Genomic DNA, 12,001 nt, shown 5'->3' on the forward strand with positions numbered 1-12,001 from the left:
AAATCTAAATATTTTATTAATTTTAATAAACAAAATGCATTTATTTTAATTAGTATGATTACTTTTATTAATATGTCTGTTTATAAAATCTAAAATAAAATGTATTAAAACACAGATAAACAATATAAATTTATCTTGAAAGTGTGTCACACAAAACATGAGCTCTCAATACAATCTGATTGGATATTTTTGTTTTCTGGTCACCTGTATAAATATTTGGTTTCTACATAGGGTTATGGGGTTGTGTTTTAATGTTGTCATGCAGGAGAATATGCTTCAGACGTGCAAAGGACAATTAAGTTATTGTAATTGAGTTTCCTAGCTCCTGACCTGTTCTTTCTTTCTCTTTCATGTGAGAAGAATAAAGTGGGTGTGTGAGAGGAGGAACAGAGCAGAAAGAAGAGGGATCTACAATGGCAGCAGAAGAGAAGCCTGCTGTGAAGAGCAGTAGCTCCATTGTACCATGTTTCCTATTTGTTGAGGTGAGTTATCCTGCAGCCTTAACCTTAACTATAATCAGGATGTTTTAGGAACTCTTAATGGGCTCACAGCAAAAGATATGAGGTTGTTGTGTCATGGCCTAAAAGGAAGTGAAGCTCAAATAAATATGATCAAAATTGTTAAAGATATAAAAAGAGAGCCTAGCTATTTCCTTTGTTGATTCAGATCCGTTTTACATCATGTGATTTTGCAGGTCATAGTTCACCCTATTTGAAGAAAACATACGGCATTATCTTTAATAAATTAATTTTAATCTCTCTCAGGGCACACAAAGATCGCAGATCATGCTGCGCACACACAGAAACATTGAGGAGCCCCATGACTTTTATTAAAGGGTTACTCCACCCCAAAAGGAACATTTTGTCATTAATCACTTACCCCCATGTCGTTCCAAACCCGTAAAAGCTTCATTCATCTTCAGAAAACACAATTTAAGATATTTTGGATTTTAGATTTTGGAGGCTTGTGACTGTCCCATTGACTGCCAAACAATTTGCACTGTCAGGGCCCAGACATGTATGAAAGACATCACCAAAATTGTCCAACTGCCATCAGTGGTTCAACCGTAACTTTATGAACCTACAAGAATACTTTTTGTACGCAAAGAAAACAGAAATAAAAACTTTATTCAACAATAATTTGTCTCCTCCGCGTCAGCGTAGCACCATTTTGGAGAATATCCGCTGGACACAAACTGTACACGGATACACTGTTTTCATTCAAATCAAAGCGTAAACAAACGTAGAAGACATATCCATGAGGTGCGGCTGACACATGTCTTTCATACTTTTCTGGGCCTCGACAGTGTAATTTACTTGGCAGTCAATGGGACAGTCACAAGCCTCCTGGTTTTCATCCAAAATATGTTAAGTTGTGTTCCAATGATAAACATAGCTTTTACGGGTTTGGAACGGCATGGGGATAAGTGATTAATGACAAAATTTTCATTTTGGTGTGGAGTAACCCTTTAATAAATTAGCTTCAATACTGAAGTCGATTAGTTTGCATCATTGGATATAGCTGTAGGTAATTTAACATTTCTATCGTAAAACAGATGACTAATATTAAATGATTTGAAACTTCCATCTTACCTCATTCTTTTTCAATGTTAAACTGAGGGTTTGCGCTGGAATTCACTCTCTGCTTCTGTGAACAGTAAACCCCACCTACTTTGATTTGATTGAATTATTTTAACATTGACGAGCACTGTTAGACCGCTGAGGCAGACCAAGCTGAAAATGTAACTTGAACTTTTTTGTCATGCTAAAAAAATTAGCCCTGCATAATGTAGTGCAGCAGATCAGTGAAAAAATATGAATCTATCTATCTATCTATCTATCTATCTATCTATCTATCTATCTATCTATCTGTGTGTTTGTGTGCACTAATGTTGCGTGTGCATCACAAACACATCACAACACTTGCCTCTGCTGTTGTTACTATGGCTACCAATCAGCTGGATCTCTATCCTGTGTCTGTATCCTTCTTGTGCTATATCATTTTTAGATGCTCTCTCTCCCACACGTGTAAATTTTCTCTTTCCTTCCTTCTTCAGTTTTCTTGCAGTAATACGCCCACACATGCATTCACACAGACATACAGTATTGTGTTCTTGCAGCATGCATATACGATTGTTTGATAAGCAACAGTCATTTTTCTTTTCTTTTCTTTTTTTGTGTCGTACATTCAACTATTGCTATGACTCACTTTAGCAAGGCAAAGCAAAAGACTAGAAATGTGAAAGAAACTAAACAGCTCTGTTGTAGTCTCTTACTGAAATGTGAACTGTAGTCAGTAATGTATTTTAGATTACTCATTTTAAGTAATACAACATGATCAAGTCAACATGACCATAAACATCAACTGTGCACATGTGCAAATGTGTTCAGATATTGAAATATTATCTTTAAATCTCTGAAAAATAAATAAATATAAATCAAGTTGCTGCTTTTTTATTATACTATGCAGAAAATAGTGATCAAGAACGCCAAAAAACTCACAAAGCCACCATATGCTCTACATGTATTACAGTTTTTCTCAGTCGCTTTGGTACATTTCTCGAATCATCCTTGACATTTGCAAAACAGTAAGTGCATTTCTCAAAACAACTCAACAAATAGCAAAACACCATGGATTACCTGCAAAAGCCAGTCTCTTGCTCAAAATACTTAGTTCATCTCTCAAAAATAAATATCTGTGTCAATGAACATGTGAGTGCCATCAGAATGACAAGTCCTTGTGTCGTGTACGGATAAGACAGTCAAATTGCTTAGTCATGTTGTCAATATAACAGTGTACTCTGGAGGGATGTTCTGATGTAAACTATGGCTACAGTTTGGATGACAGTTACTGTACTGAAATGCAGAAGGCTGCACTTCTTATGTATGCCATATTTCCTTTCAAAAGTACAAATTTGCACATTACTGTATGTGGGATATTGATTGAAAGAGACTGTTTCAAAATGTTTGAATTATTGAGGATATGGTTGATCTCCCAATTTTTAGCTGCACCCTTCAGCTATTGTAAGGCCATGATTGACAACATTATTTCATCTGATATGCACCTCTGTCCTTGGCCTCTTCTTCCTCTTCCTCTTCCTCTGTTTTGCCTCTGTACACTTCCATGCATCCTTACTCTTCTTCTTCCTCTCGGCTGTTGTCCCTGATTGTTTTCTGGATGTTCATCCATCGTCAGAATTTGTAACTTTTGTGTTGTCCTCTGTCTATATATGCTTTCCAATTGAAGGGTCATGAGATGCACCTTTGAGCTATTTCAGAGAATTGGTTTATAATTGGTTGATCTATATTCTCTTCATTAGTGAGAGTCAAGATTCACTTGCACAATTCATGGCAAATTTGCAAAAAGTCTAATAGAAATGTGTAGAAAATATGCTTGACAGTTTCTGACAACTAGATCAACCATTTTGCATTTAATGAAGTGAAGTGAAGTGACATTCAGCCAAGTATGGTGACCCATACTCGGAATTCGTGCTCTGCATTTAACCCATCCATCGTGCACACACACAGCAGTGAACACACACACACACACAACAGTGAACACACACCCGGAGCAGTGGGCAGCCATTTTATGCTGCAGCGCCCGGGGAGCAGTTGGGGGTTCGGTGCCTTGCTCAAGGGCACCTCAGTCGTGGTATTGAGGGTGGAGAGCGCTGGACATTCACTCCCCCCACCTACAATCCCTGCCGGCCCGAGACTCGAACCCGCAACCTTCGGATTACAAGTCCGACTCTCTAACCATTAGGCCATGACTTCCCCCTTTTAATGACTTCTACGATGAACTAATTGTAGCACAGTTCGTGAAAAGGAAGGAAGAAGTCAGAGTCAGCGTGGCTGAGGCTCGGGTAATTTATTCCAACTTTTAAACAAACAAAGAAATACTCGTGCTCTCTGGCACTTCCAATAAACAATAAGTTCAGCACTTGGGTCGTTCACAGCCACAGACGTTCTCCCCGAGGCCTCAGTCCGTCTCTCTCGCCTGCTCGTCTGCCTGTCTGTGGCTTTTACACTCTCTCCCCGCCAATCACTGGAAATGAGAAACAGGTGAATGTCATCTTGCACTTGACCCACTTACTCACCGCTCGTCTCCCAACTCTCTCTCCCGCTGCAGACTCCACTAACCACGCCCCCCTCACCACACTAATGACTTGAGGTTTTGAGGGGTGAGACAGTAGCACAGAGATCTATATAATACATTTTGAGCAACATGACATAAGCAATTGATAATGTAGGAAACAGCAGAGAATTGTACATAATCATTTGCATGGATGTACCAAAGCATTTGCAACTTGTTCAAAGAAATGAGAAACTGCTTTTTTGATGTGCACAAGTGACACAATGATGTGAAGATTGAACAGGTAGTTTTGATCATTTCAGTTCTGATCTGAGAAATGTACCAAAGCGACTGAGAAAAACTGTAATACAAATCTTCAGAAGTCGAACAGTATTTTTCTGTGAGTTTGTGCAAATCATTATTCACTATCATCCCCTCTGCTGTATCCCAGATATTGTATAGGGTTGATGGCAAAGACAGTAAATTTAGATATGATGACAGTTTTGCTGGTTTCGCCAAACAAGATTTATGATGAAGAAGAAATTAGCTTTGTACTTCCTGTAAAATCCAGTAGAGGGCGCAACCCTGCAGCAGGTGCTTTAGTGACTGGATTGACTTTGAAGACAGACAAAACTTTGTTCACATCAGTTTGGTTAATATTTAAATTAATAAATATTGTTAACGTGAAGTGAAATTATTAATTAGTTTATCTATGGATGTGAAGATTTGTCTGTGTGTCTGGTTTTGCCCACTGTGTGGTAAGCAAATATCCACAAAGATAGTAAAAACTGATATTAGCTACATTGTAATGGGGGAAACGGTTTTTAAAAGTGCTTTAAAAAGCATTAAACATTAAACAAGCAAGATTTGAAAAGTAAAGGTAATACATCTGATCATCAGTTGATCTTTGGCAGTGAGCGATAGCCTACTGAGTCTCTCTGGCTCCTTTGATAGCAGCATGGAGATCTACAAAAGTGCTGGAAAATGAAAGGAATAAACTTTTTTTTTTTTTTTTTAAATGACGTTGACACTTGAATGGGCAGGTCGCTGATGAGCATTGTGGGAGCTGAGCATTTTGACTCAGTAGGAGGATAAAAGACTAACAGCGGGAAGGCAGAGAAACACTGTTGCTCTTGACGGATGAAAGAAGAGTAGAGAAGACTTGTAGAAAGGGAGGAAGAGCGGCACAACTTATCCTAAATTACTTGAATTTGCTGGAGTGGCTTCTTGGCGGGATAATGTTTATTTACAGCTGAGAATCCACTGTGCACATGCTGAAACACACACTAATAACAGACTGATCACACATCTGCATCTACGGCTGTGGTCTCTTATCAAGCCGCTAATTGTGATGCAACAACAAACATGTATTCATTTTGTGCAGTAAATGCTCGAATTCTACTTGAATCAAGACTGTTGGATCTATCTATCTGATCCTGCTGATAAAAATAACTTTTATTTGCTGGTTTACTGGTCTTAACCGGTTTAAGATGGTCTCCCAAACTCCCAAACAAGCTGGTGTTCAGCTATAAAAGTGTCCAAAACCCTAAAGCCTGCCTGCCAAAAGATGTTTGTGGAGAGCAGCTAAGACTGTATTCATCATATTTTTGCATCCATCCATCATCACACAGTACAAGTATAAAGTACATGTCATTAGGTGCTGTTTAGTTCTGCTCATCAGGCAGAATAAAAGGCTGTAATGAGCTATGAATAAGAAGAGAGATGAGCTGTCACTCAAACGGCTAGACAGCCTTCAGTGTCTGCCAGCATGAAGAGAGACAACTCTAAAAATACTCTGAAAACAGGCCCGGTTAGAGCCAAGACATTTGAATGACACTGAGATTATGAGTCATATCTATCTGTCTACTATTTTTACTAATAAAAATAGTATGAATATAAATAAAATATTATAAATAACAACAATATAAATTATAATTCTGTAGTGTTTTAACCACATTATCTTTATTTTAGCTTTTAGGGAATCACTCTTAAGATGATTATATGATTTATATGATTAATTGCTATTAATCAGAATGTCCAACTTATACCTGGTTAACGATACCTTATTAACAACTTGTCCAGCAAGTATTAAAATCAGCACGTTATTTCTTAACCATTTGTTTATCTTATTCGCTGGCCAACGATAAAACAGTACAAATAGTTAACTTTAGTTATCAAGCTCATGAGCGTAGGTAACCCGATCTTTTTGGCAAATAATTACGATTTGCAAAATCACATAGCACAGACAAGAGATTTCTTAATATAATCAAAGTTTATTTACTACTCTAACACACTACTACACTAGACAACACAAAACAAAAGACATAAACACACACATTCGTTGCAATGGATTGTTCTGATCTGAAGAGAGTCTTAGGTTCTAATGCTCGTTTCAACCTGAGGGAAATCACACGCAGGAACTCTTTATCCTTACTCTTAAAAGATAGATATAACCAGTTCAGCCAATTTAAGAGATTTTGCCTTACTTTGCCTTTTGCTTTCGGTCGAGTTCAGGCTTTTCTTCGGTTCAAGGAGTCTCTGCTTCGACTTTACTCTCAGTCGAGGTCAGTTCTTTCCGGGTTCGAGACGGACCGTGCGCTGATTGGCTGCTTGGTAGGTCGTGTCACGAGGGTACTCTTCAGTGGTTGGAGGGCTTTGTTCTGACTTGATGACGCTATCAGGAAGTCGTTCGGGTCTTGGCTTCAGATGTTAGTTTCTTTCAAAGTTGAACCTTGATCGCGGTTGCAATTCTCAGCCGTGATGTTAGTGGCCAGAAGCGCTTTGCAGCGCGTGCAGAACGAGATACGAGCGAGGTGAGCTTAAGCTCTGCTTTTCAGTTTTCAACTCCAACCGAACTTTTCAGTTGCGCATCTGTTTTTAACGGGCCGATTTGGGATTAGTGATGGGAAGTTCGGATCATTTTACCGACTCGGACCTTTGAGTCTCGTTCAGCAAAATGAACGAATCTTTTTTCGAGTCATTTCGTTCATTTTAGCAAAATATAATTCAAATGTTATGTGTTACTTTCCAAACACATCTACAACTTATGCAAACGTTTATCACACTACAAACAATACAAAACTATGCTATAAGAAACAGAAAATATTACTTAATTGTTTACCTGGGTCTTTAGTCTATGATTAGCGCACCACCTCTTATCTGACAAGTGTTCGGGTTTGAGTCGTTCGTTCATCACGTGACAGCCCCATACGCTTAACCAATGCAGCCTGAGCCGGAAAGAGAATTGATTAGTTCTTGTATATCGAGTCTCGGGTTTGAGTCGTTCGTTCATCACGTGACAGCCCCATACGCTTAACCAATGCAGCCTGAGCCGGAAAGAGAATTGATTAGTTCTTCTATATCGAGTCTCGGGTTTGAGTCGTTCGTTCATCACGTGACAGCCCCATACGCTTAACCAATGCAGCCTGAGCCGGAAAGAGAATTGATTAGTTCTTCTATATCGAGTCTCGGGTTTGAGTCGTTCGTTCTTTTGTCACGTGACCACTTGCCGGATCAGTACATATCAAATAGGCTACCATAAAGTAAAACTGTATTTTTTTGTATGTTGGATCATATTTAAGAATTATCATAAAATTATCAAAATATGTGTAATAAGCATTTTCCTAGAAATAAAAATGGTCCGTTCATTTTTTTTTTAATGCAAACATGCCTTAAAGCATGTTCTAAAATATAGCCACAGTGTTATTTTAAAGCTTATTTATTTTTTATTTATTTAAAAAAGGCCTAGCTTGTTGTGCAGTATTTTGTTTTAGTTTTTTAAGGCTCTGTGGCTTTAGTATATTTTAATTTTCTTGTATTTTTTATTTAAATAGTTTAAATTCATTTTGGAATAGTTATCCTCTTTGCTATAGCTTTTTCTGGCACAAAAATAAACAATAAAAAACAATTCAGGAGTGTGTACAGAGTGTTAATGTCTAAAGTGTCATATGTTACAAAAGTATAGTAAGTAACACTATAGTCCAATCTAAAGGGTTAACTCAAAAGACATAAATACAACAAGGTATTGTATTTTATGAAGATTAGACTAAAAAAATAAAATAAAAACAAAGCATAACAAGTCAAGTCTGCTTTATTGTCAATTCTTCCACATGTACAGTACATACATACAGAGAACTGAAATTGTGTTACTCTCAGACCCTTGGTGCATACAGTTAACATTAAACACTGACAGTAGACGTTCAAATACAGATAAATACAGTTTAAACATATGTACATACAACTATACAAATGAGGACGTTTGTAGAAAAATAAAGAAAGAGATAAAGTGGCATAAGGCACATGGCAGAATAGATAGAGTGCAAACCAGTTAAATAAAACAAAACTAAATGTGCAGGTATATGTGTAGTGCAAGAAGAGGTTAACCAAATCGTTATTATCTTTTTTTACCACATGGTGTTATGGAAAAGAACCATGCGACAGAAATTAAAAGCAATAATTTGAGACCAGAAAAGCATCACATAACTGTAAGAGTAAATAATAATACTAATAATTATAATAATAATAATAATGACTATGCACCCGTTTGTAAGGAAGGTTGTAAATTAACTAATTTCTCTGTCCAAGACTGTCACGTCACATGACAAAAGAACGAACGACTCAAACCCGAGACTCGATATAGAAGAACTAATCAATTCTCTTTCCGGCTCAGGCTGCATTGGTTAAGCGTATGGGGCTGTCACGTGATGAACGAACGAATCAAACCCGAGAATGCTGTGCAATGCGCATGCGCGACTGAACGAATCACTCCCCGAGACGACTCGCTCTTCTCGAGTCACATTAAAGATTCGTTCAAAATGAACGAATCGTTCAAGAACGACCCATCACTATTTGGGATCCGCCCACGGGCGCCTGATCCAATCGGATTCTTCCTGTGGGGCGTTTGATCCAATCGCAAGTGTTTCTGTGGGGTGAAGCCCCGCCCTGCACAGCTGCGTGTTGTGCATACATTATCTTGTTCAGTTGTTTTGTCGCATTAAGAACTATTCAACAGCAGATTTCTATCCGTATTGTAATCATGCATTGATGAAAACAGATCATTTTCATTCACACCATAATATTATTCATGACATTATCTTTCGTCTGAAACCAAACTCCACATAATTTTGCATAACCAAAACACATATATCGATTCTATCCATTACGCAGTTAATACATCGATTAAATGATCCTAAATTCTAAATAAACACATCGAGCATGTGAACTGAACATCTAGTGATCAGTTAAAGTTATACATTCTGGAAAAAGATTACCATAAGTTCAAAATAACACAACAAGCTTATAAATGTCACAAACAAAAACATTCTTCTTATAGGTTGTAATTATATTGTCTATAGTGTTTTTGTTTTTGAGTATAATTTGTTTCAGTAGCAGAAACTAGTGTACTTTGTCCCTTTTAAAAATCCTTGCACAAAGCATTCTTAAGCAAAGGTGTGGCTGTCTTTGCCTGTTTCGATAGCCGGAGGAAAAAAACAGGCGCGTTTCCCCCCTCCTTTGGGAGAAGCACGAGGTCTTAAAGGTCACTCCTTCAGCGATTACTTTCTTGAATTACTGCGCTCAATGGAGAGAGATTCAGGGGAGTATGTGGCGCCACGTTCCAGACTCGCAAGTCTTTGCCATATATTCTGGGTTTTGGAGGTCTCAGGAGATTAGGCAGTTAATTCCAGAAGACGCCAGCCTGTCTGGAAATTGGGTATGTGTGTGTGTGTATCTTTGTTCAGACCAAATTCCTACAATTCAAATATATTGAAATTAAAAATAATTTCATTTTTAGATATAAAAATAAGAGTAAATAGTAGCTATCAATAATAATAATAATAATAATAATAATAATAAATTAAAATAAAATAAAAATGTTAAAAAAATAAAAGTAGCTAAATCTGTATGTACTTCTGTCTATGTTTTTAATGGACTGTATATACTATGTCCTAAATATCAGAATTGGAAAACAGATTTTCAGATTTCAGACTGTAGTTCCTCCAGAGCTGATATTGCATTTCACAGTTTCACAGATTCCAGCTACACGACGATCTTAAACCCTGAATCAGAAAGAGGTCAGAACGCTCTGAGGACTCTTCCCGAGATTACAGCACATCTGTCATGCTTAATTTATGACAGCGATGAATCTTGTCCTTTGGAAGTCCCTCTCTCTGCTCTCCTCCAAACACAATCAAGCGTGTCCTCCGCAGTGCTTCCCCAAACCGTGGAGTCGCCTGTCAGCTTTGCTTACGGTGATGCTGTGGTTAATACGGCGGTGGTCTCTACTGATCTGTCTCATCTTGTTTGCTGTATGCTTAACAATAGGGAAGTACATATATTACAGAGCAAATATTCATATGCATCTGTTACACACATTAACCCGTCTTCTTTTGCTCATGTCTTCCACAGTATGGAATTATTTTTGTGTCTTTATTATTCAAACAAAAATTCTGTATTTGAGAGCAAAACTAATTATTTTGTAATTAAAAAAATAAAAGTTTGCAAAAAAAGTCTTCTTAAGGTTCAAAATTAAAGTAATTGAAAACAAAATAATTTGCAGTGCGTGTAAATCTTTAAAAAATATATATTTTTCTTTGTGCACTTCAAAAACTTTTCATCACTAATCCACAAATGTTGCTCTCTTTCCTGCCTTCTTTTTTTGCAGGTCTAAAAGTTTTGCTTGCGAGTGAAGCTGTGTGTCAGCGGGCGGTCTCTACTCACCAGGATGAAAGGCCCTTTTCTATTGGCCACTCTCGATTGAAGTGACAGATTGACCACGCCCACTACGCTTTCCCGCCATTGACGCCAGTCTGACAGAAGAGCGATCTTCTAGCAGCAATGGCCAGCAACCGCTCCTTTACTGGGTAACATCTTAAATTGAGTGACTAGTGAACTGAATTATTCTCTCTTCTCATGCTCCCCCACTTAAATACATAACGTTAGCTAAGCCTGTCTGTAGTTGGTGAAACCGCTGAATAGATTTGAATAGATTTTAGCTAACGTTATGTATTTAAGTGGGGGAGCATGAGAAGAGAGAATAATTCAGTTCACTAGTCACTCAATTTAAGATGTTAAATTAGTTAACTTACCCAGTAAAGGAGCGGTTGCTGGCCATTGCTGCTAGAAGCTCGCTCTGGCGTCAGTGGCGGGAAAGCGTAGTGGGCGTGGTCAATCTGTCACTTCCATCGAGAGTGGCCAATAGAAAAGGGCCTTTCATCCTGGTGCGTAGAGACCGCCCGCTGACACACAGCTTCACTCGCAAGCAAAACTTTTCAACTCGCAAACAAAAGTTTTAGACCCGCAAAAAAAGAAGGCAGGAAAGAGAGCAACATTTGTGGATTAGTGATGAAAAGTTTTTGAAGTGCACAAAGAAAAATATATATTTTTTAATATATTTACACGCACTGCAAATTATTTTGTTTTCAATTACTTTAATTTTGAACCTTAAGAAGACTTTTTTTGCAAACTTTTATTTTTTTAATTACAAATAATTAGTTTTGCTCTCAAATACAGAATTTTTGTTTGAATAATAAAGACACAAAAATAATTCCATACCACAGCACATGTACTTTATATGGGTTTGGTACAGCAGACATACTCATAAAGTCATGTTTCCAGGATACATGTTAGACCGATCTGAACTTTTATCTCCAGCTAATCTCTCCAGAACTGAGTGATGACAGCAGAGTAATGTTGAATTTTGCTGGCTGTGGAGAAACATGTTGCCATATGGAATATTCCTCCTCCCCTCGCTCTCTAATTAGACTGTTTGAGTGAACACAGAGCCGCAGAGTGATTCTGGCACAGTGTGTTTAATGATCGTTTCATGAACTCATGCCAAATAAAAACAGCATGTTCCAGTGAGATACTATTTTAAAATTTGAGCAGAATATTTCCAATTACTGAATGAATGGATGGATGGATGGATGGATGG

The 12,001-nt window shown here is 37.7% G+C and overlaps 1 protein-coding gene across 1 annotated transcript in view; it reads left to right on the forward strand.

Annotated features, from left to right (window-relative positions):
• Nucleotides 1-383: 383 nt before the first annotated feature.
• The window catches only part of plppr2a (phospholipid phosphatase related 2a), a gene marked incomplete at its 3' end in the record, with an annotated part of 36,327 nt that continues 24,709 nt past the window's right edge, over nt 384-12,001 (forward strand). Inside the window, exon 1 of the mRNA XM_079388758.1 lies at nt 384-482. Within this exon, the coding sequence (XP_079244884.1) occupies nt 414-482 (69 nt within the window). The 5' untranslated portion in view covers nt 384-413. The remainder of the gene's footprint in view (nt 483-12,001) is intronic.

This window comes from Barbus barbus (genome assembly GCF_936440315.1).
Source record: "Barbus barbus genome assembly, chromosome: 3".
NCBI classification, from domain to species: Eukaryota; Metazoa; Chordata; class Actinopteri; order Cypriniformes; family Cyprinidae; genus Barbus; species Barbus barbus.